This window comes from Syngnathus acus, chromosome 17 (assembly GCF_901709675.1).
Source record: "Syngnathus acus chromosome 17, fSynAcu1.2, whole genome shotgun sequence".
NCBI classification, from domain to species: Eukaryota; Metazoa; Chordata; class Actinopteri; order Syngnathiformes; family Syngnathidae; genus Syngnathus; species Syngnathus acus.
Window position 1 is genome coordinate 6716277 of NC_051102.1, and position 24363 is coordinate 6740639.

The 24363-nt window shown below is 44.9% G+C and overlaps 4 protein-coding genes across 7 annotated transcripts; 1 reads left to right on the top strand and 3 right to left on the bottom strand.

Moving 5' to 3' along the window:
• Positions 1 to 52: 52 nt before the first annotated feature.
• On the bottom strand, positions 53 to 12571 carry zfyve9a (zinc finger, FYVE domain containing 9a). 4 transcript variants are annotated; one of them, XM_037275282.1, is made up of 19 exons: positions 12311 to 12571; positions 9092 to 9189; positions 8883 to 8991; positions 6938 to 8046; positions 5962 to 6115; positions 5483 to 5665; positions 5255 to 5388; positions 5015 to 5123; positions 4486 to 4608; positions 4164 to 4319; positions 3848 to 4072; positions 3691 to 3773; positions 3497 to 3601; positions 2953 to 3103; positions 2797 to 2877; positions 2441 to 2603; positions 1946 to 2051; positions 1661 to 1837; positions 53 to 1495 (listed from the first exon to the last, which is right to left on the bottom strand). In XM_037275282.1, the coding sequence occupies exons 3-19, from the start codon at positions 8950 to 8952 to the stop codon at positions 1334 to 1336; spliced, it is 3291 nt and encodes a 1096-aa protein (XP_037131177.1). In that variant the 5' UTR covers positions 8953 to 8991; positions 9092 to 9189; positions 12311 to 12571; the 3' UTR covers positions 53 to 1333. The 4 variants fall into 4 exon arrangements, with proteins under 4 accessions (XP_037131177.1, XP_037131175.1, XP_037131178.1 ...); XM_037275280.1 differs by having other exon boundaries at positions 4994 to 5123; positions 12311 to 12570; XM_037275283.1 differs by having other exon boundaries at positions 4994 to 5123; positions 6016 to 6115; positions 12311 to 12569.
• An 876-nt stretch (positions 12572 to 13447) lies between these two features.
• On the bottom strand, positions 13448 to 16069 carry LOC119136671 (transcription factor BTF3 homolog 4-like). Its single transcript, XM_037275286.1, has 6 exons — positions 15938 to 16069; positions 15503 to 15564; positions 14740 to 14853; positions 14321 to 14522; positions 13887 to 13946; positions 13448 to 13793 (listed from the first exon to the last, which is right to left on the bottom strand). Exons 2-6 carry the CDS (start codon positions 15554 to 15556, stop codon positions 13747 to 13749), a joined length of 477 nt encoding a protein of 158 aa, XP_037131181.1. The 5' UTR covers positions 15557 to 15564; positions 15938 to 16069; the 3' UTR covers positions 13448 to 13746.
• Positions 16070 to 16505: 436 nt separating this feature from the next.
• txndc12 (thioredoxin domain containing 12 (endoplasmic reticulum)) lies at positions 16506 to 18787 on the top strand. Its single transcript, XM_037276330.1, has 7 exons — positions 16506 to 16713; positions 17430 to 17490; positions 17650 to 17702; positions 17767 to 17840; positions 17912 to 17981; positions 18061 to 18144; positions 18222 to 18787. Exons 1-7 carry the CDS (start codon positions 16614 to 16616, stop codon positions 18299 to 18301), a joined length of 522 nt encoding a protein of 173 aa, XP_037132225.1. The 5' UTR covers positions 16506 to 16613; the 3' UTR covers positions 18302 to 18787.
• gipc2 (GIPC PDZ domain containing family, member 2) lies at positions 18528 to 24353 on the bottom strand. The gene is made up of 6 exons (XM_037276327.1): positions 23785 to 24353; positions 20755 to 20940; positions 20058 to 20238; positions 19868 to 19980; positions 19705 to 19786; positions 18528 to 19616 (listed from the first exon to the last, which is right to left on the bottom strand). The coding sequence occupies exons 1-6, from the start codon at positions 24076 to 24078 to the stop codon at positions 19465 to 19467; spliced, it is 1008 nt and encodes a 335-aa protein (XP_037132222.1). The 5' UTR covers positions 24079 to 24353; the 3' UTR covers positions 18528 to 19464.
• Positions 24354 to 24363: the final 10 nt, after the last annotated feature.

Sequence of the window (24363 nt, forward strand, 5' to 3'; positions counted from 1 at the left end):
CAATAAATTGAATGTTAAATCATAAGACATGAAAACATGTGGCACGCAAATATGTAAGTATACAACTCAGGTTTAATTTATGCATGAATGGATTTGGAGTGAAAACAAATCACCTGACCAGCGCAAATTAACAGAACAAACTACCATCCATATGCTTCTGGTCTAACAGTTCTTTATCCATCCACTGACTGATTTTGTAGTCTTTCCTTCCACGTCCCATAAAATAAGTGATTTTTCCAACATAAAACATTTCTATCCCAAAAGGATGCTAAAAAAGAAATATTACATGTTTAAATAGTTTTACATTTATTTGACAAACTACTCATTTTTGTAGAATATAATATTTATATTTTCATATTGTGAAAGGTAGAGGAGATATACAGGGCTCTGGACCTTTTTCGAATGGATATTTCAGATCATAGAAAAATATTTTTAAACAATATGCAAATGCAAAGCTGACCTTTTATTTCCCCTTCATGGTTGTAGACTGTGTGCATGCAAAGAAACAGATAGCTCAAATGCTACATGCTAATCCGTGATGATTGGAGTGGACATACGGAGTTGGATCGACACAGCAGACATGAGTAAGCACCTGATTGTCTTGGCGAGTGGAGATTCTGACGGCAATTTGGCTTTAATAAAGTCCTTCTCAAGATGGAAGCTGTACAGAAACATAAAAAGGTAAGGGATACATTCTCACAGCGTTTCAGCCAGGTCCATGTCGCAGGGCAGACGAACTTTCCATAAACTATACAACACATTCAAGCTTCGTCTTACAGCTTCACAAACACTCCCAGAGATGGCTTAGAATCCAGTGCACTGTTTCTGCATTTTATTTCATTTTTTTATATATATATATATAGATATATGTATATATTTTTTACATCTTTGTGATTAAGACAACATCGAAACAGTGTTTGTCTCGCTTTTTCCCTCCAAACGGCTGATGAGTAATAAAGCATTGGAAACTGTAGTCTAATCATCAGCATTGTTGTGATTGTTTTGTGTGTGTGTTTGTGTATTTGTATGTGTGTGTGTGTAATCTCTGGAGGCTACAAGCTGCTTCTTCTGCCAACACACATACAAAATGTACATAGAGTCAATGCATGTGGTGATTGAGTGGTAAAGCTTTTGCGATGAAATCAACCCAAAAAAGCAGGCACTGAGCACCGGGTGCAAGAGGGGGGGGGGAAATAAAATAAAAAAGGGCATCTGGTGCATCTGCTGTAGTCAGCAAGATCCAAGTGCTTGGCCATAAGTCTTTGGAGCTACATGACGCCACCTGACAGTCAAATCGGACTCAACTCACATTTGGAAAAGCCACCTTGAGTTTTTAGGAGATGATCTCCAGGATGTAGAAAACCAGCTCCATGACCACAGGGCCCTCGCTGAGCAGGCAGGCTCCGCCGTGGATGACGGGAATTAGCGCGCTATCCAGGTCGCTCAGGTACGTAGGAGGAAGAGGCTGCCCGTTGCTCCCTGCCAGGTAACCCACCTGGGAAATGCATCGGATTACAATGGCTTTTAAAACGTGCATTTCTCCTTGATTGAAATCACAAGCAATCACTCTGAGTAGTGTATGTGCACTAGCTCCAGTTCACCATGCCACCCTAAGGAGGAGAAAGACTATAGAAAAGAGAGGGATGGATGGATGTACTACCTGGTCTGAGTCGAGCGTGACGCGCAGGCCCAGCTTGGCCATGCCGTCCTCCTTGAGCAGCTTGAGGTGTGGGCACAGCGCCATGCAGAAGGCCCGCGCCACGTTTTCTGTCAGGCGGCTGTGGTCGGCCGGGTCGCTCAGGCCGTTGGGCTGATCGTCGCTCTGGAGGAAAAACACCTAGCGTAGAGGAGTGAGGTTTTGTGTTTTTAATCAGACAAAAGACGAAGTAAAAATAGAGATACGCATTTTCATAGAATGCCTTCTGTCATCTATCCTTTTCTGTACCTCTGTCCAGCGGATCACTTTGCCGTTGGCCTTGAACTCGGAGCCGTGGAAAATCTTCACGCTGGCTATGGACTCCATCGACTTGCCGTCGATAGGACTGATAACGCTGAAATGTAGTAGTGTTGTTGATTTGGGGTTATTAGGTCATTATATGCGGGTATAAAGTACACTAATTAACTGACAATTAATTGATTTTTAAAAGAAGAAAAAAACAATGATCAACATTAGGCCTGTTTTCTAGCATGTTAAGAAACAAACCAATAACTGAATCATAAATTAATGTGTGCATGTTCTGCATTGTCAATCAAGGAAAAATATGCTGTTTTTGAATGAAGGAATGAAAATTGGAAGAAGAAAAAACATGTTTGCTTATTCATGGGAGACAAAGAGAAAAAAAAATATGTTTGCTTATTCATGGGAGACAAAGAGAAAAAAAAAATCAGGCCCTTCTGTGTGCCACTCTGTTGTCTTTGAAAAGACCCACGGTGGTCTCACCCCTTGTTGAAGTCATGGTCGTCATCTGTCCACTGGACATGCACCAAGTCCTGGTTGTCCTCTTGCTCTGCTTTACCGCATGTGATGGTGAAGTCCTTCATATCCTTCAGTGCTTGCCGTAGAGCGTCCATTGTGTCTGCCGTGATCTGGATCAATACACCATCTGAGAAAGGAGACGCAAGTAAGGCATGTCATGAACAAACGAGTTTGGGTATAGGAAATAAATTAGCAATCCAACTTCTGTCATGTAAGAAAGTGATCATGCTGTGTAGCACGTATACACTCTATCCATTGTAAAGTTAAGTCTCGTGTCTCATTTGTCACGATGCAGCCCCACAAACAACACGATAATTTACCTTCTACAATGCTAGTTTTGGCCAAGAAGCCCGACGAAGCCTTCAGGGCTCCGCTGAACACGAAGAAACACGCGCCGGTCACTGAAAAGCAAGCAGACGTGATAAGTGAGCGTATGCGTAAAAGTCGGGATGAGGCGGTGTTTGTGTTTCGGGGACCTTTTCGCGGCTGATGATGGATGCTGATGGCCTGCGTCTGGTAGTTGCCGTCGTCGTTCTGCACGCACACCAAGTGCGAGTCGGCACGCTCGTTGAAGCACGCGCCCATTGCCAGCACGTGCTCGTTGGACTTGTTCATGGCCTTCATCAGCTGCAAAGACACGCACACACACTCCGATTAATAACTACAGTCAAACCATCAAAAGGCGCCGAGGAGACAGATCACAGCAGAACGCTCGCTCGTTTTTAAATCCCGTCAGATTAGCTGAATTCTTGCGAGGCAGACTAAAATGTGTAAATGTGGAGGCTTTATGGGGTGAAAAGAGGCTGTGTCATGTGATTCAAAGCTGCCAGCAATGGGAAAATCTGCAGAATGCAAACTGAACAATTCATACCATGGTATAAAGAATATGAAATAAAAAAAATAGTGCTATCAATTATTTCTTCAAAAAATCCTGAAATATTTTATGAATAAAGCAAGCATGGCAGGTGTTCATATGTTAACATGACTTTTTGGCTCTTAATTGCATTGAGTCAGGCTGACCTCGTTGTAGCGGTTGCTGGGGATCTTGATGCTTGTCTTCTTCACCGCCATGTCCACCACCAAGCCTTTGACCATCGGCAGCGAGTACTGGTAGTTGCGAAAGTCCTGTGGGACACATTGGCACGACGTGAGGACACAAATTGTATCGCAGCAGTCTGGCACGGCGTCGTCAATGAGTGAACATGAAGTCTTACAGCCAGCAGATTCATGATGGTGTGACCAGTCTCGCCAAAGAGCGGCTTCCGGAAGCGCACGCTGAACAGCGGGCACGGGTAAACTGCAACAAATTCAACCGTTGTCGTACACGGACTTACTAAAGTTGTCATTAGTAATGTGTCAAATTGCCCTCACATCGGTACTCGGCGCCCAGCCGCAGCATGAGGCGGATGGGGAAGACCTTGGCCCAGGGTGTTTCCCATTTCTGGATGAGTACGCCGAAGAGGAAAGGCGGGTTGGGCAGCAGTAGGTCCTGCAGGGACTGGAAGGTGGGGTTTACGTAGAGGAAGCCGCCGTGCTCCCTGCTGCCCAGGAAGCTCTGCGTGAAGAAGGAGTGGCTCAGGTGGCCCAGCACGTTGCCTGGAGGAAGAATTTCGGATTATAGATAACCAAGGAAGAAAACACAAAATCTCTTCCTCTGTCTTTAGCCTTCTCATTGCTGATGTCTTACCGCCGAGGGCCTCCTGGTAGAGCTGCACAAAGTGTTTGAAGATGTCCTTTGGGATGGTCTTCTCGTCAGGTAGACACTGGAGCAGAACCACAACCTCGGCCTGGCCTACGGCATGCATACCCTTTGTTGTCATGTACCAGCACTTCCTGTTGACATCTGACCAAAGAGGAAGAAGGATCTCAGTGGCTTGTTTACGTCGTGGTGTGTAGTGTTACCTGTTTTGCTTGAAAAAGAAATAAGTAATGTTCTGTTTTTCAGAAATGTCTGTGACTAAATTGTCCTCCACTTCTGGAATGACTTATGATGCAAAGCGCCGACTCACAGTTGACAAGCTTGACCATGGCGAGCAGGTTAGCATTGAGAACAAAGACCAGAGGGTCAGGGCCTCCCTCCTCCAGCTGCTGCATGAGGACCATCGCCGACGGACGCTCCTCCACTGCATAGTCTGAACGCGGGGCGGGGTGAGAGTGTAATGTCGCGTCAAAAAAAGTAGGCCAGGACTCAGTATAAAGTGTGAGAGTTCAGGTGGGTAAAAGCATCAGGACATACTCCACTTATTGGAGCGGTGGGATGTTAAATCTCTGATGTCACAATTTTGACAGCCATAATGTGACCTCCAAAGGTCTTTGTGTACCCCATTTTGATTCATAACAGTGGAAAAATGGCAACTTTCACAAGCTGTCTAAAAGAATTCTGTCCAAATACTTTTGTCCATCCAGTGAGAAACACGACCGTGTTGACTGCATGGCAACATAAAAGCACATAGAGGACACATGCATCATTGAGGAGATAGCAGGTGGCGGTGGGACGGTGAGGATGAGGGCAAGCACCTGTGATGTGGCCTCCCGTACCTCCTTTGACTCCGGTGGAGATGAGGATGGGAGGGAGTCCGTCCTCGGGGATCAAGCTGAGGGCACTGCCCAGCGGACTGCCCAGCGGACCCATAGGGGCGGGCACCGCCTTGATGAGAGACAAAGAGAGAGGGGGGGGGGCTATAAGGCGTGAACACACTGCGAAGAATAATCTTTGAAATGGCTGTAGGAGATTTTGACTTGACACCAGTGATAGGCACAACTTTTTTTTTTTTTTACCTCGACACCATCCGATCCCGAGGTTTTGTTTGCATTCGTTGAGAGCACAGGAGCTTTCGGGGACTCTGCCTCGTCGCCATTTGGTAGGACGCCGTCCGCAAACCACACCCTTCTCTGCTCCCGTGTAACAGATCCTGAACAAGATCAACAATCATTTTTTGCGTTGGCGCCCACATTTGACCATTCAGTGCGCTGTGAATGTTCTGCCGTTCGAATCGAAGGTCTTACCCTCGTTGCCAGGCGGCTTGAGGACACCCACCGGCACCATGACGGTAGGCGGCGGCGAGCCGAGCACGCCCGAGGCCTGGGCCTGTTGCAGGGGGGGGATGGTGGAGCAGTATTCGGCCGGGTTGTTGGGGTTGGGACTCTGATTGTTGCCGACCGTGACCTGAGAATCCGACAGCGTCGGAGCTGAGGGTTGAGGGTACAGCCATCGTGAGTTATTACTGCAGTGGACAACAATGAACCTCATTCACCATTCAGAGTCACACATGTCGTTAAATCCTGCTTTTAAGACGATTAGCGCATTCACACAGGCTTTCCAACATAGAAGGGTCGGGTTCGGCTCGTATTATTAGGAGTAAGAGTAGCTTTTGATGTGACACCAGAACATAAGGTGAGCAGTGATTAATATCGAACTTGAAACGGAACCCACTGTGACACGTACATAATATAATGCTATTGCTGTTATTATGAGTTTGCCTCACATGTGGATAAATTAAGCCCGTTGGGAACGGCTTCAAACGATGTTCCGCGCTCACCGCTGGTTAGGCCCGAATGACAGGTGACGCAGACGCGAGCCTCCTTCCCGTCCATGTATCCCAGTTTGCATCTCAGGCCGCAGCACGTGGCACAGAACACCTGCCATGGCAGAGAAAGCACAAGTTGTAGTTTCAAGAGGTTTGCAAGGTCACGGATGAGGCAAGTGGATGTGTCAGCCTATTGTGGGTCAGTGGCATAGAGTGGGTTTGTTTACTGCTGTGGGAAATTGCAGAGCAGATAGAATATTTCTTTCCAAGTGCGGTGTCAGCGACCACATGTCCGTGCCAACAGTGCTGTGCAGACACACTGCTGCACATGTGCGTGTGTAGACAAACATTTAATCATTTGATTCACATCATTCATTTGATTAAAAATTGATATTTCAACTAAAGTTTTCAGCAAATATACCCCGCCAAAGCCTTGGAAAACAAATCAGCAACTACTTTTTATTTTGCAGTGATTCCGAGGACACACTGAGAGGTCTCAGGGAGAAATAATTTCTCTCTGACACTTTTTAAAGAGGAGGGTCAAGACACAAAGGAGGCTGACATAAATCCTCACTCTCAAGACAATGTTGACGACAGACCAAAGCTACAGAAAGAAGAAACAACGCTGAGGCCTTGAGTTGGTTTCCTTGGCAATGGGAACAAGGTCATTTTCTTGAATGCTTCACTCGATTTCGTTCCATCTTTGAACTGATATTGTGGTTATTTCTACTTTCATTTGCACAGTGTTGGATGACAGCGCACGGTGTCCGATGATACCGAGCCGCAAATAAAACAAAAGGACCTGTCTGAAAACATTTCACCTCTTGACTGCTTTGTATTCCAAGTGTCTGTCTTCCAAACTCTCTATTCATGACTGCATTAGCTTTGTTTAGAGACGGACTTTGGCGTGTTCTGACCCCCCTTCCCTTCTTACCTTGCCACAGGCCCTGCAGTGGTGCCTCCTCTTGGTGAAAGTGAACTTGGCGTCGCACCTCATGCAAGCGGGGGCCTGCGCGTCGGGCACCCACACGGGAGCCACCTCGCCCAGCGAGCTTGGGGACTTCCCGCCGATGGAACCGTGTTGATGTCCCGCCTGAAGGTCGTTGTCCGGACTCTGCGAGCACAACGCGAGAGGGGAATTCGGGAGGACCTCGACGCCGTTCACCGCCAAAGTCGCCTCGGTCCCGCCGGGCGTCGTTTCGGGCGGCGTCGCCCTGCGGCCGTCCAGGTTCTTGTTCTTGCTACTGAGCTGATTCTGCACCTGACCCGCTAGAGGCTGCGGGATTTGGAGTTTGAGGCTGACGGGCTGCTTGGGTCGCGCCCCGCCATATGGGACGCTGACCGGCTGCAGACGGCTGTTCAGTTTCGTTCGAATACCGCCTGACGCCGCCACGTCAGCGCTCTCCTGCTTGCTCTCCTCCATCTCTTTCTCCTCTGTCACAGAGTCTTCCTTGGAGGGCACGGGCGAGGGAGAGAACCTCTCCTCCGCTTCATCGTCCAGTACGTTTAGGCGGCTCCCGTCCTCGGGTTGCAAGCCGTTGGGAAGGAGCTGCTCAGACTCAAGTCGAGACACGGAGCAACAACCCGCCGCACCATTCAGAAGACTTTCTACCAGCTCGCCACTGTGTCTTACTTGCTCAAAGTCCGGCGAACAGCCTTCTCCGTTCAATGTCGTGGGCTCCACGTGCGGATGAACTTTCTCGGCGGGAGCCCCTTCTTGCTCTAGTCCCACCTCGAAGGTGAAGCGGGACGCGGCGGAGGCGTCCCCTCGCTGCTCCTCGCAGGCCGTGACGGGCGGCGGCGACCGGCTGTCCGTCCCCACCAATTTGCCGATGTTGGGCTGAGGCAGGGGCGGGCTGTGGACATCGGCCGGCTCGCCGCCCGTTGGTCTTTTGCGATCCGGGAAGGTCTTGAGCGGCTGCGGACTCTCCAGGGGGCTGAAGTCAGCGTGGGCCAGGGCGGGGTTTAGCGAGAGCAGGTGGGCAGGTGGGGCCAGAATCTGAGTCCACTTGGCGTCCGTGAGAAGAGGAGAGTCGGTCTCATCTGGCACAAGAGGAGAATGACATGTTTAGTGTTTGGGAACCCGTTTATCATATTTAGTACATTTTCATACACAATTTTTAATAGCGTATAACAGAACATATTTTTTGTTATTAAGAACAACAGCGATAGTACAACAGCAATAAAGTCTTTTTCCGTCATTTTGCATGGCTTACTTTTGTTTATTCTGCACCATTATTGAAGTTTACATTTCAAGACAAGTTTAAAAAGTAACAAAAGAAGCTCGTGTTACCTCATTTCTTTAACACCATCCTTCAATGCAGACATTAGATAGGTAACACTGTCACGAACCAAAACAGCAGCACTTAAGTAAAGGGATCGCGCTGACGCTCGAAATGCTTCCTAAATTCATTTGGTGTTTATTCGAGGCAACGCTCGGTCATGTCAGCGTAACTGCTGCTCTCCTCCCCAGACTGGAATGTGAGCTTGGCTGCTTTTGTTGTTGCTGCGGCAACACACACACACACACACACAGAAGCACAGGCGTATTCCAAATATTGTGAACGTGTGAATCAGCAGCTTTCCTGTCACAATTGCTCGAATTAAGCAGAATTAAACATGGATGTCACTCCTTGATGCGAAAGTGTGTCTAAGCCCGAGGGAATTTCTTAATTAGTTCTTTGGCCTGATTGCCCAACCTCCATCTTGTCATCCGAGAAGGCAGTAATAAAGTTGTTAGATGAGATGGGCATTAAATGGCAAACATGAATTTAATAAATTGTTCAAAAAACGATGTGCCAACAAACACACACTGAGCATGTATCTGAATGCTTTCAACTCCTGATTCGTGAGCCGATTAATTCATCGACTGTGCTCACCTTCGTTCTGCTCAAACTCGTCTAACACCTTGTCCAGGTTGAAGGCCTCTGCTTGAAAATAATTCTCCATGGATCAGGAAGCTCCTCCTCCTCTGCAGCCAGCCTGAACCTTTGGGGAACGACCAATGGGCATCAGTGAGAAATCTGCCATCGTCCTTCACACCAGTGATTATGATTTTGCGTGCGTATACGCAAGTGCGTTGACTGACCTGCACGGAGGTCCTCCTCAGCAGTCGCGGGCCGTTTGTGATCCAAGCATGCTTCCCCTCTCAGTGAACACTTGAGCCGCTATGGCAGGCGTCCACGCCTTGTTAAAGGGGAGAGAAAAAAATCTTATACATTGTTGTACTCTATGTCACGCTTTTTACAATATTTTTTCTTTTATACCCAATATCTTTTTTTCGAAATATTTTTGGATTACTCGTCAAATATTTCATGGCCTTCTGTGTGTGTTTTCGGCAATTGTATTGTATTTTTGGTCTATTGTGTTTTTTTTTTAGAGCTATTTTCTTGTAATAAGCATTACTTTGAATCTTGTTTGATTGTGAAAGTGTAGCTAATATTTGACTTCTGACCTGTGCTATTCCTTAATGCATTTTCTTATTTTTATCAACACTGTCACAAAACTGATACTTGTTTTTGTTTGTGCACTTGTCTGTCTGTAATTTATCCATTTTTACATGTTTCTTGTATTCTTGCACTCTCGTACGCTGCTGTGACAAGAAAATTTCCCCACTGTGGAATAAATAAAGTTATATCTAATCTAATCTCACATCTGTTCATCTCATGGGAGACGCTGGTCCGGTGCTGGAAGGTCAAGCTTCCAAGAACAGTTCATTTCATCCAAGAGTGGCTAACTCGCGTGTGTGCTGCTCGGTCGATCGCACATGCGACATGAGTTTGAGCGGGATTAGCTGGCAAAATGAGCAGAGTTGGCTCATTTTTCCGCTCAGTTAAAGATGCCATGTAGCGCGTACACTTATCACGCACACTGCTGCACAAACATCCACGCTCGACTGACTGTCAATCAGCACACACACACACAAACACACACACGAGTGTGATTATAATCCTGGAAAAGGAAATGTGCGCACACAGACACACACACACACACACAAATGCCGCACGTACACACTCGAACGTATATATATATACACAGGCTACAAAAAAGGCCGCACACACACACATTAAGATTTAATTTACCCGGAGAGGTCCTGAATAATGCCTGCTTTTATTTTTCGACGTTAACGCACATATGACATCAAATTACATGCTGTCGACGTTCATCTGGAGTAGCAGCAACCCCTTGAAAATGACAAGATAGAGTACACGACTTCACTCTCAGCTAGTTTGCTGTCAAAAAAAGACTAACGCAACAAGCATACATCCACCGTATGTCATGACACGATTCCTCCAGACAGCGTTACTACTTAGCTGGCTACAAAACTGACAAGAGATTCTTTCACGCAGAGATCCTGCAAAATTGCTTCACCAATGAAGACTTTCACACAAGGTGGGAGTTGGGATATTGTCACAACTATGTCTGCAAACAATGAGATGGCTTTACTGCCAGTGTGATCTATAAACTAGTTGTTGGATAAAAGACATTGGGGGCAAGGGAAGCAAGTGTAAGGTGTTAAATTTCACACCTTTGTGCCCACATTGCAGAATTCACTCAGACACATTTCTTGCAAAATTGGTAGATGGAATGAACATTTTTTGGAGTAGTTGCTGAAGCCTATCATCTAGATTATTCAAAAAATGAGTGCATTTTTTTTTTTTAACAAGTGCCAAGAGCAGGTGCTTGTTTGAGCTAGTGGCTATGTGTGCATGAGCCTGATGCTTAACTTTCTTTAAACTCATTTTCCACATATGACATCATTATGGGAGTGAAGGAAATCACATTGTAAATTAGAGGACTTGCTATATGCTGACGTGGACGGCTCCAAAATAGCTTCTTCCTGCTTTATTTTCTGGGCGGGTGCGCTCTATTTTTAATTTCTGCTGAATTATTTACAAGCGCAGCGCTGCATGTTGTCGAGTCGTGACAAGAAAACTTCCTTCGGATGACTTTCGAGAAACACTTCCGGTTTTTGTTTTATGTCCTCCAGGAATGCGGACCCGCTTTTCACCCCCCGTCCCGACCAATGGAGCCTCGCACATCTTGGCAAAACTACAGCGAGCGCTTCCTGTCTCTGAGAATGGGGTGACATCACTTTCTAACCAAGTCACTGCCGCCCGACTGAGTGACACACTATGACGTCATTGTTTCCACCAAATACTTCTGCAATACACTTGAATGCAAAACAAAATGTCATCTGTTGATTCCATTAATCGATTCTAGAAACATTTGGTTGTGACAGAAAGCCCTACAGCATACCGCTGGAGTTGGAATGTTGCTGTGTCGACTTCCATGTGACAATGAAACAGAAAGGAAAACAATCCAGCTATTACCGGTGGTGCGCATGGGGCTTCAGTTCCTTCAAATGTCTCTTTGCTGAGTTCTGTGAGAAAGGCACAAGCGGAGACAGGCTGGATATTCTTTTATTACTCCGATTCTGCTAATTTTTGGGAATCTCCTTGTGAAAGAGTCTCCTGATACTGCTTCCGAAGTTGTAAAATGGTCAGGTCGACTTCCATGTCAATGACCATACGGAAAAAGGTAGGAAGTGCCAACTTTTCTCGGCTGTGTGAAAGGGGCTTAAAGGTAAAAACAGACTTCTTCTTAACTTGGATTATTACCCCATAAAAAGCCCCTGAGGGTTAAATACAGGTGATACTACTAATAGACTGACACTAGAACAGTGTGGTTTTGAAACTACGTCCGACATGTTAGAACCAGTTTCGGAGATTTTCTTTTTTTAATCTTAACTCGTTGAATTAATTAGCTTAAGGTGCTAACTGCGTTTGGAAGTCCGTCCAATACTTAACTTGTCCAGTGTTCCTGTTTGTTTTGTGCTGAAACACAGTATCGCCTCACGGAGTTAGTAGGCAGGCTGCGTCAAAAAAAAAAAAAAAAAAAGAAGCAAAATTAAACGCTATTTTTAGCCTCCGAGACTCCAACGTTCAGCGGAGCTGAGAACGCCGAGTGACCGCGTCGACCCGCCGCTCGGACGGACGGCCACCGAGTCGGTGCACGTCACCCAGAACGAACCGAAGAAAATACTCCAACTATGTAATTTAAAATCCCCATAACTAATGTTATCCCAGATTTTAAATGTACATATTCGGTGAATATTTTGCCGAGGCTTGGTCGTATGTTGCGTAAATGCTAATAAGCTAGCTAAAACACCGCGACACCGCCGCGACCCGCTCGGACTCCCGCGGCCGTCGGCGCCGCTGCAATGGCGGGGCAAGGTCGGAGCAACGTAGCGTAAAAAAAAAAAAAACGGACATTCCTCGGGAACAAATGGAGGGAACTCACTCACCACTGCCACCACGGGAATCCTCATCGCAACGGAGGAGGAGGAAGAGAAGGAGGAGGCGACCCCTCGTCGTTGTCCGTCATAACTAATCGGCCTTCCCGGGCTACTTTTGCTCCGATAGTGTCCTCCTCCTCTTGGCGTCAGACTGCAGCGGCTACGGGGAGGGGTGGTAGAGGGGGATGAGGCTAGTGTGTCCACTGGGAACCCAGCTGGGCCGAGCCTCAACACGCCACAGTCGGCAGTTCCACCATATATTATTTTTTAAAATGTGACATTTAATTGGGCGTCTCTAGGTCCAAATAAAACAGCTACAGTGGGGAAGCAATGATATCTTTTCTTAAAGTGGTACGTCATCTCACGAGTGAACCGAGATGCACGATTTTTCAACACACGAGTTTTTGGGATGGTCTTGAGTTGCGAGCTAAAATTGAGTTCCCAAAGATGGACGTGGCGGCGAATTTTACATCACAAGCAGTAGCCAATTGCTTTTTTTTTTCAGCCGTTTATTGCCATTCCCAGTGGAAATTTTTAGCAAAACAAATATGACAGAATTTTGCGTTTTTGGCTTGTTCTTAAAATAGCTCACCAGTGATGGGACATTAAATTTCCTTGCAATTTTGTAGGAATGATCATTTCATAATGTAAACACTTGCAGACATTTTTAGAAATTGTGTTGCATAGGTATCTGTCCCCTACCTTATTTAATATTTAAATTGTTATTTTTTGCACAATGTTAACAGTCTGCACAAAATTATAATAACGTATTAACTTAAAATGTAATAGTTTATTGTTCGCTATATCAAACTGGTAGCCAAGAAGTTGCTCCCACTTTGAAAATGGTTATCACACTAGAAATAAACCTTTAAACATAGAGTAGTTTTTTTAAATACGAACTAATGTAACCTCTCATTTTATACAGTATATTTGTTTATGGCAATTTTACTTTGACTAGTTAAATAGAGTTGTGATTAAAAATGTTATCTGTAATTATTAGTGGTTTATTATACATTACTATATACTATATTTTACTATTTTTATACTTGAAAATGTTGAAAAGATTAAAAAAAATGAGTTGGAGGAAGCAAAAATGATGTAGGGATCCATTTCCCCTTGGGAAATAAAATGCAGAAAACAGCAACATTCCCCAAAAAAAACTTTATTAAATCATTTCCAGCCACTACATGTAAACTGAATTCTTTATTGTCACCTTTCATAAAGCATCTCTTAAATATGAGCCACGTAGACAGCGCTGATTTAAAGCCGTTTGAGTCCTTCAGGTGTTGACTGGGGCGTCCGCAATCAAAAGGTGTTATGTAAAGATCTTTTTTTGACAATGAGGATGCGCTGCACCTTGAACAACCGTCTCTACGCACGAGGAAAGCCTCTGAGCGAGTGAACGACAGATTAAAAAAAGAAAACGGTTGGCGGCGGGAAAGGGATCAGTTGGCTTCGTTCTTTGAGGCTTCATCAAAGTTCTCCACGAGATCTGCCAGACAAAACAAAGCAGAAAAAAAAAAAGTGTTGTTGCTCAGAAGCGATTAAAAGATACGCTCAAGAGTCTCCCGAGAAGGATGTTTACCTGGGACGGCGTCGTCGTCCTCCTCTGCTATTTCCTCCTTCACGGCTTTCATGTCCATCGCTGCAACACAAACAAGACATCACACATCTCCAAGTGCATTTCCTCAAATCGTGGCTCCTCTTTTTGCCTGACCCATCAAGGGTCAAAAGTAGGGCTGGATGACAATCATTTTACAAATTAATTTGCAACTCTCATTAGAAATTTGGCAAAATCTGTTGATTTCTTCTAATGTAGTCTTGTCATTTTTGCACCTTAAAATTCAATAAATATTTTGTTAGGAAAGAAAAATGTTGACCAGTGTTATTTCTATTTTCACTATTTCCTGTGGGAAGAAACTGGATGATTGTATTATGGCATGTTTTAAGTCAATTGCAATTCATATTCAACACAAGATTACTGGCATTATGTGTGTGCGCGTGTTTGTTTCTACACACTTTGCCGCGGGAACTGCTCAGCCAGCTTGCGCAGGCTGCTGAGGCTGTCGGCGCCCAGCTGGCTGAGGATGCCGGGCAGCATCTCAGTCAGCTGCTTGGTCTCGGCGTGGCCCGTGATGGCGAACGTGTTGGCTGACAGCGACGCCTGCACCTTGGGGTTGTTGAAGTGGATCACCGTGCCGTCGTCTTTGATCATGTTCACCTACGGGACAATCAAAACTGAGCAATTACAAGTTGCACATGAATGGATAAAAAAAAAAAAAAGCAAAAAGGAAATTGTCCAACAAATTAAAATTACACTTCTGATTGTTCTATAGCATGTGATATTGAGACTTATTTTCCTGTTATGATACACCTCCTTTCACAAAGAGTTTTTTTGATAGAGTAGCATGAAAGATAAAATGCTCTGGAGGCTTCACCTCTTCGATGCCGGCGATGTTGTTGACGGAGAGCTTCTTCAGAGAGCCTTGGAGCTTTTTGTCGTCAGCCGTTGCCGTTTTGTGGACCACCTTTTTCTTCCTGCGTGCTGTTCCCTGAGGCAAAAACAGAACTTGAGCGAACCACACACATACTGATCACCGAAACGAATTTGAGCAACCGTCCTCCCTTCAGTTCAAAGTCGGCAATGGCTCGATTTGTTGGCTGCCTCAAGATTATCCTGTACCACTATAGATGGGTGTTCACTAACTGGATCTGGTTTTAAATTTCACCTCACAAAAATCGCTAATGTTTTCCTTATATTCAAATGATCAAGAAAACTCAAATTTTAACAGCCTTGCTAACTTGTATGTACTGGAAGTCCTATTTCATTGTGTTCAAATCATCCGTTTATCCGGACATAAAGCAAACAGTCAGGAGGTTGAAATGAGGCCAACAACTGGAGGCCCGTAACTCTCTCTCCCTCTCCCCATCTAGCCATAAAGGGAACGCTGATGTCAGGAGGTTCACAACCAGGGGAGAGAAATCGACATCTTTAGGCCACACATACCACCTATCAAGTGAATCTAGAATAAAACGGCCATGAAACATATGTTAGAAAGCCCAACAAACATCCAACCCACCTTACAGCACTATTTTGCAAGGCTTTGTGAAAACCGAAATGGCCAACCAGACTAAAACAACTTGGCGTTACATCAAACCTAAACTACATATTATCACAAAATTATTGACAATTGAGCATACCTTTCCACCTATCCGGACTTGTGCCTGGAGTTTGGCGAGCTTCTCTTGATTCATTGTGCTTTCTGGGAGGAAAAACACCGTTTTAAAAAAAACAAAAACATACAACTGCCGTGGTACGCAAAATGGACATTGTCTCGTTAATGAAACAACGTGTTGTTGAGGAAGACGCTCTAAAAACAAACAAAAGAAGTGTCACCGTCGGCCATTTTAAAACAATGACATTTCACTTAACTTTACACTTTCTTCGGTGCGTTTACATTGACGACATTATTAGGCAGGTGTTACATGTTGTACACATTGTTCGAAGGCTACTGCAGCTAATAATAGCCTAGCGCGAGGCTAACTAGAATAGCCACTTAACGGCACGATTTTGGTCACTTAAACTTTACAACGACACGGGGCCGAATTAAATATTATGTAACTTGACAGATTTACCTTCGAAAAAAGACGAAACACTTGGTATTTTGCTGCTTCAGCGGCTGCTGCTGCTATTGCTACACGTGAGGCTAGCAGAAAGCAACGGTGTTCAATGACGATAAGGAAGTTGCCTTACACTTCCGGGTGTACTTTCGAAATAAGTGTGTGAGAATGTGTGAAGAATGAAAGAATGTACGAAAATTAACATACAAAAAAAAGTCTAGTTTAATACATTTTCTGGTTTGGAATAACATTGTAAACATGTGCAATTCACCCCATTTTGATTCATTTTCTCCTCGTAAAAACTTAACTTGTGTGGACTTCCGGTGCAGTGACAGCCTTTTGTTGTTTAACTTGACCAGGCGAGGCAGCGCACCGGAACACGCGGGCGGGTTAAAATCACGTGACCTCAACTTGAAAAAATAAAAGTAATGATTTTTTTGTATGCATTAGTTGTGTTTGTACTATCCAATAAAAACACAGTGTAATCAATATTTAATAGATTCTAATCATTTCCATATTACATTGATAATCAAATGGGAAGAAATCAGCGAGAGGATCCAGAAATCTGGTGTTATTGTGAAACTGAACGTTTGGACATCCGGTCGGGTTTACGTGCGCCGCTGCTGCAGTCGCTTGCTTGCTTGCTTATCGATCAAAGGCAGTTTATAAACTAAATAAACAAAAAACCGAAATGCATACTTTTTTATTCAACAGTATTTTGTCAACAGCTTTGTACGTTTTGCTGTCTTTGTCATGTTTTCCACATGTAGTCGAGGCGTCGAGCAGCAGAGGTGAGTGTTGAAGTTGACGCTGAGCTTGTTTGTTAGCTTGTCCACCACTTTAACGTTTAACGTACTATTTTTCCATTTCTCGACTAATTTTAACATTCACATTGTCAAATTCCATTCCAGAAATTTCACCTTACCACTGAATGATACTATTCAAATGAATGGAGGCGATTTCTAAATTTAACGCTAATCATTTCCGTGTAATCGTTAATTAATCGGGTAATTATTGTTGCATGACAGAGATTGAGCACTGTGATTTGGTGATCTCTGTCTAAATATTTCCCAATTATCCAGAATTACAGTCACACATTTCCCAAAGGGTCCCATCATATCCAATCTCTCCCTGGCTTTTGCATCAATGGATTCACAAGCGCATGCAAACCATTTATTTGTCATGTAACTGCTTTACAATACATTTGCATTGTTATTATGACGTGTGTCGGATTGTAGTAAAAGAAAATGGTCTTAGTTACCTGAGACAACTGAGTGATGTCATGATGCACTCTTTGTTTTTTATATGTTGTTGTTATGACTTTCATCTTGTCCCCCAGGGGTCGCCACAGCTTGTCACTCATGCGTTCATTGGCATAGTTTTTGCACCAGACGCTCTTGCTGATTTGCCCCCTACTCCTCTATTTATTTATTTTTATTCTATCTGGGCTTGGTAGTGGGGCTCTGACCGAAAAGCAACTGCCTTTAAGTGACGCTCACGTTTGCAGGATTTGGGGACAACATCCACTGGAGGACGCTTGAAGATGGCAAGAATGAGGCATCAGCCAGGCATGTTGGCTTGGCTTTTATTTTTGCATGCAAAATTTACTAATCATAATAGACTAAACAGCCACATTACAGTATGGCTCTAAGTGTAATTTGAAACATTGCAGTTCCTTATTCTCCATGGGCAATTGGGTTTAATGTTGAGCATTTGTGTCTTTCCAGTGGTCTACCCCTCATGGTCATCATCCACAAGACGTGGTGCGGAGCCTGCAAAGGTAAATATCGAATGACACATACGCCCATGCAAAATAGGCTAACTTTGGTTTCGGCTTGTTTCAGCACTCAAGCCTAAATTTGCAGAGTCCAAGGAAATTGCAGAACTCGCCCATAACTTTGTGATGATCAACCTGGAGGTAAGGAACCCATCATCAATATTCCACAGGAGGGGAATTGATTTCACGCTGGTGTCTTTTGATCGCGAAAGGATGAGGAGGAGCCAAAGGATGAGGCCTTCAGTCCCGACGGAGGCTACATCCCCCGCATCCTTTTCCTCGGTACTCCAATGCCATCCGTAATCTTCCTGGCATGTTTATTTGCAATCGATCAATGAATAAGGATTCAATATTCTTGCAGATCCCAGTGGCAAAGTCCACCCTGAAATCACCAACACAAACGGGAATCCCAACTACAAGTATTTTTACAGCAGCGCAGAACAAGGTAATGTGTTCTCATCCTTTGCTCCAAAGCACACGTTTTTCATTCGAAGAATCTCACAGAAGATTTTGTGTTGGTAGTGCTGTCCGGGATGAAGGAAGCACAGGAGAAGTTGACTGGCGACGCCTTTAAGGCCACCCACCCCGGAGACGAGCTGTGAGGAGGGGCGGGACGCACGTCCGGGCTGCAAGGGCTACGTCACCTCATACCGACGCTCAAATTGTCACCAACACTTCTTTCTACAAATATGTATGCCGTACTATCATGGATGTAAAGTACATCAAGTGCCAAATTGATGCAAAACTTTCCAGGGTTCCCCGCGCTGAGGCTCTAAAACGGGTCGGCGGTCAATTTTTATCAGGTCGCCAATTTTTCAATTTCTTTTTAAAACTGTTAGTCAAGTCGGCACATAGTCACATTTGTTGCTGTGAATTTAATCTTTAGCGTTAATGTTAAGTATATATTGGGAAACCATAGTAATCACGTGCAAAACCCTTAAATGCCAAGACTACTTATATCTACTAACTTTGAACACACCTCATGGTTCCAAAGACTAACGTGTATTTATTTTGCACATTTATTTCTCCTGTTATTTTTTGCCTCTTATTTTATACTCCGCATACAAATAAAGGTTTGTTGTAGTGAACATTGTGCGTGCGCCAATTGTCTTTGTGAGTGAAATACATGGAAATTTTGAAAATACACTTTTATTGTCCAGAAGCAGTAATTCCCTTCTTGTTGTGATGGCAGAAAAAAATTACATTTTAAATGATGAACATTTAAATAAGCCTGTTTTTCATGTAAATTAAATTAACTGGTTTTGAGGGGGTGATTGATCAACCCCCCCACTACAAAGTACAGCTTTTGTTGTGACTCCCAAAACACTCCAGCAATTCACTTGATCACTTGAAAATGGCAATTTCACCCTGCCTAGCTGCAAAATCATGATCATAAAGTCAGAGGCAAGATTGCATAAATGATCAAAATTGAGTCATTTTGGGAAAACAGGCAGCTGACAAAATATTTACTTGTTTGTTTAATTTCACATGGATCACCCAACTGTTTGTGTACAGGCAATTAAAAAAGTCCATTTAACATACTATGTCCCGTTGAAAGCGACCAAACGCAAATAAATCGCTAAAATTACAGCTGACAAATCAGCGTGATCACTATATGTATATATTAAAAAACTATTAAAAAAAAGTGGTATTAAAAATGACACGGCTATTACGTGTTTAGGCAGGAGAAGTGTCCCGTGCACTTCGCCAAAGCATCACAGAGACTCACTTGTGCATGTGTGTTTTTCAAGGGCGGGTTGTCAACCTAGAACCTTCCCTGCTTGGCATCTCCGATGGCGCCCCAGACGTCAAAGACAAACTCATCCGGGAAGGCGAAATCGCCGAGGGTCTCGTCCAGCGCCATGGCGAACTCGTCAGGATTGTTCTTGTCACGGCCCACCTCCACCATGGTGGCCGCTGGATGGAAATTCGCCCAAAAAAACTTTCTGTTGTATTTCACTTTGAAGTACATTTCATCTTTTAGAACTGTTTTAATAACACTGACCAAGTTCTGTGTCTCTGATGCCCATGTAGCTCTCCAGCAGGTCATCCACCTTCTTCACCGCTTTCTCTTCAAACTCCGTCGGCTGGACATTGTAAACACAACTGGTGTGTTTTAATATGCTTTCTATTGATCTGCTTTTATATTGATTAGTCACAGCACTTGCCTCGTCCTCCAGTGTCGCGGGGCCCTTGGCGCGAAGTCTCAGCGTTCCCTTGCCGTTCACAATTTTGCTGTCACCGCTGGGCTTGGCGCCCTTGGACCTCGGCTCCAGCATTTCTGCCAGTGGACAAAGAAGATTTCACCTCATTTAGTAGTCTTATGGGAATGAATAAATATGCCTTTGTGTCACTCACCAAAGGATTTCATGGGCTCCACCAGCTTGAGGGTGAAGGTCTCGTTCCTGGGAAGCTCCTTGAGCATGCGGGCCACCTCATAGTGGCGCGTGCCCACGATGTTGCAACCGTTGATGCGCTCGATGTGGTCGCCCACGCAGATCACCTTCACCTTGTCCACCACGCTGCCCTCTTTAATGCGCTGCCGTCGGCACACACGGAAAACAAGATTGCACGAATAGAAAAAAATATCATGGCTATGTGAAATGAGCTTAAAGGGAAAGCCTTTAAGTACAGTAATAACAAAAAATTTCAACTCTGGTAGGTTTGACATATTTGGGATGTAATGGCATTGCTTTATAATCGAGGCAGAACCAGATCGAGTGGGCCACACCAGAAAAAAAAAAAAAGATGTCAACCTTAAGGCAGGCCCCACAATCCTATGACTTTTTAAGCCCTCAGCAGGAAAAGACTGAACTCCCTGGTATGTGTGGAATGGTCATGTGTCCCAATACTTTTGTCCATAACATTCCTGCAAAATATTTTCTGACCAACGACGCTAGCTAATCCCTACTTGACTATCAAATACTTTTCTTGCTTTAAAAAAAAAGTTCTAAATAAATAGTCACAAAATCCTATCAGCTCGCTTTCTTTGTCAACAAGGTGATTATGCAGTGCTGCCTTTTTATCGCATGGTGGCAAATGTGAGATGAAGCACCTTGATGAAGGCAAACCCCGCGCCGTTGTCAGTGATAGTGAGGCCTAGCGCGTCCTCCGACTTGAACACCTCCACCTCCTTCTTGATGCCCCGGACGTGGGCGAAGATGAAGTCCTCCAAGCCGATCTGGCCGCCCAGCAGCTTTTCCATGTCGATCTTGTGCGTGTTGAGGGTGCAGAAGAGGATCTGTGTGACAGAAATGAAAATAAATAAATAAAACAATTCAGTCAGTTGAGATCAAACAAGAGACAGAAGGCGCGTTAATCACTGATGGCCCCGACTCTCATCTGTGTGTCGAACATAAAAAAGACAAATGACCTTTCACACTTTAGAGAGCTCATCAGTGTGAGGAACAGAAGCACTAAGCTGATTTCCCAGCACTTTAAACAGATTGACACCCAGCGAGTGGTCCAATTAATTTGTTGCACTCCCGTACACACGGCACAAACTTTAGCTGCGTTTTGACTACACTCAGACGACGCGACAATATTTGCTACGCTTAACAGTCTGGAAGCAAAAGCCACAATGTCTCTCTTGTGAAAGAAGGGAGTGAATCATGTGATTCACCATCGGGCCTTCTTCACGCTGTGTACCAACAGGCACCGCTCACACAGATACACGCTAACTAACATGCGTTGCCATGGAGAACCCAGACCATAATAGAAGAGGGTGATAATGGAAAGGGGGCCGCAAGAGGAGAAGAGGGCGGCTGAATGCAAGGGTGAAGGGTCTACTTTTTCACCCCCCCAAACAGCCCGCCACCCATCCCCCACTTCTCAAGCCACCACCAGGAGGTACATTAGTGACCGCCTACGGCCCGTTACCAAGGCTTCTAGCAGCTTTAAGCAGCTTCTCAGCGCCCCAGGGAGCTTTCGGCGCTTCCTTCCCATCTCCTCGCTGCTGCCTGGCGTGAGCTGGCTTCCCTTCTAACCTGAAAGCAATACTTATGGAAACACTCATCTCTCATACAATTACCATACTATTATATTAGAAACAGTCCAACATTCTTTAAGCATTATAAAATAGAATTAAAAAAAAAAAAGATAAGATGAAAACGATCACAAAAATCACATTATACGGCTGCTAACAGTTAGCACGACAAGCTAACTGCTGTATGTCTTCGCTCAGTAAAACGTTTAGCACAAATGGACTCAAGTGCACTATGCCAGACCTAAATCCTTCCAATCCTTTGTTCACACTGGTGCTCAGTCCTCCATGTGACTAAAAGCTCTATTTCCACTTCAAAATGAATAAAACGGCATCCAAAAATAAAGTGCAATTTAACGCAAACATTCAGTCTCGCACCCAAACACCGCCTACTTGCGTTGCTAAATAAACGTGCCGACATGGAAAATAAACACCTCAACTTGACGCCTTCCCATCTGTAGAGAAAATGTGTCGCAACTCAAAACCTCAGTTTGCCGAGTCAACGCTAAGCCTGTTCTAACGCCGTTGCTAACCAAAACAGCAGCACTTACGCGAGCATGTAAACCGTTTAGCATGCAGTGTTGCGTGCCATCCCGCTTATTTATCAGTAATAGTCCTTCATTCCATGATTTATTTATCAGTATACAACTGCAAATAGGCTTTTTCAGCATAAATACAGGTTAAATTCGTCTTTGTCTTGTGTGCCAGCTGCTTTTAGAGTGCCGAGGTCAGCGGTTTCTGCTTTTCCAAAGAAAAACACAGCCATCAGCATCAAGGCGGTGCAATCATTAACCTTAGAAGTAAATCGGATGTTTACCGCTCACTTGTCATAGTCCAACAACACGCTGATAATAAAAAAAACGATACAAAGAAATGCAGTAAATTACACACACACTTGAACAAATGAGATTGTGGCACTTAATCTGTTGGATCAGAAAGTCCATCACACCAAAGACAAAGTAAATACGGCAGTGCATGCAGGTAAACGGTGCTGGTGGCCACACCTCCGAAACTCCATAGCTGCAGATAAAAGCAGACTTTGACCCTGAAGATGACGCTGCTTGTGCCCACATTAGCTAGACTGTGAACTTAGATGATGTCATAAATGTCAGTGGATTGGTGCCAACTATCACGCTCCAAGAATGAGAACACAGACCTCTCCCTCTTGCAAATTAACATTTTAATTCTCATTCAGCTTCACGAGCGACAATACTCGAGAGCAGGATCGATAAAAAGTTGGTGACTTACTTTTGCATGTTTACAGAGGGAGGAGGCTCAAAGAAGAGATGCCCCCTCGGGGAGCAGTGGGACGGCTAACGGCCTGGTGCAGGTTATCTGCTCAAATTTGAGGCAGTGCCCACATAAGCGGACGTCAGGGACTTCCTGCCATGGCCAACATCAACACATGACTGCAATATTCAGTCTTTTAATCTGTCATGAGTGTTAAACAACCTTGGCAGCGGCATCGAGTTTAGCAAAGAATTTTATCGTTTGTCAGCAAAGAAAAAAAAAAAAAAAAACGCCCAGCTTGACCAATGTGACTAGTTAAGACTATCAAGCTCTTTATTTTTGTTATCAAGCCAACATGTTTTAATACATGTGGAATGCATGCTACAAACACCTCCAGGATTTAGTTTATTAAGACTTGTCCGCCCGCATGGCATTATCAGAATCTATTCATGAGAACATTTTAATCACAAAAGTACAAATGGGAACATTCGCGTGAGTGCTACAGACAGAAATGATGGAACAAACGGCACCCACGAGCTAAAACCTGCCTCGTCTGGCTCCTTTCGGAAGGCGCCAGACAGAATTGCTGAGTTTTTTTCAGCTTCGCATCTCACTCACCATCCAGTCGCACAAAAGTCGCCTGTGAATTCACACTTTGAAAGACCACCGCCGGATGCATCACAAAGTACAATCGTGTTTTGTGCTTGATGTCGAATATTGAAATTATCACAAGAAAAAAGTTATGAAAATGCCTCATCTTGGTCTGATTTTTTCTTCTTTCTATATCTATGTAATTGAATCCTGAATACTTTTTCCACCAGTTTGTGAAGCCCCTGATTAGGGTTAAGTGTCGCGGTGGGTGGGTGCTCTTACTTCGGGTGGGCTGATATTAAAGGCGTCTGCAATCTTGCCGTACAGCTCCTTGACGTTGGAGAAGCCCTCGATTCTCCCGGTGGGGCTGCCGTGGGCCAACTGCGTGTGAAAGACCAGTTTGGGCCGCAGGTTGGCAGGAGGCGGCGGCAACCCCACGGCGTCGTTCGACGCCAACTTATTGCCGGCGAGCAGAGAGCCAGTCGCGCCTGCGTGGTGGCCGCCGCCGACCTCCTCGTTGTCCACCAGGTGCTCCTTGGTCGACTTGTTTTTCTTCCTCCACGGGCCCAGCGGCATTTTTGCGCGTCTCGTTAGCACGTCAAACCGCTAAAACATTGGAACCTGTTGTGATCTCGTTTTTTTTGCCTCCCCGTTTCCGTCTTGCTTAACTTCGCTTCTTTTCCCCGAGGAGAATTTTCCGTCGCTCACCTGGCCGCGGCTCGCTCCGAAACAGCGACTTTTGCAGGGGATCGAAAGACTGCGGGAACCGTGCAACAGGTAGCCGGGGATCAAGTGCATGAGAGAGGCAACCTGCGGGCTGCCCGGCTAACAATAGCCGCTCTGTGCGCGTTTCAGCTGGGC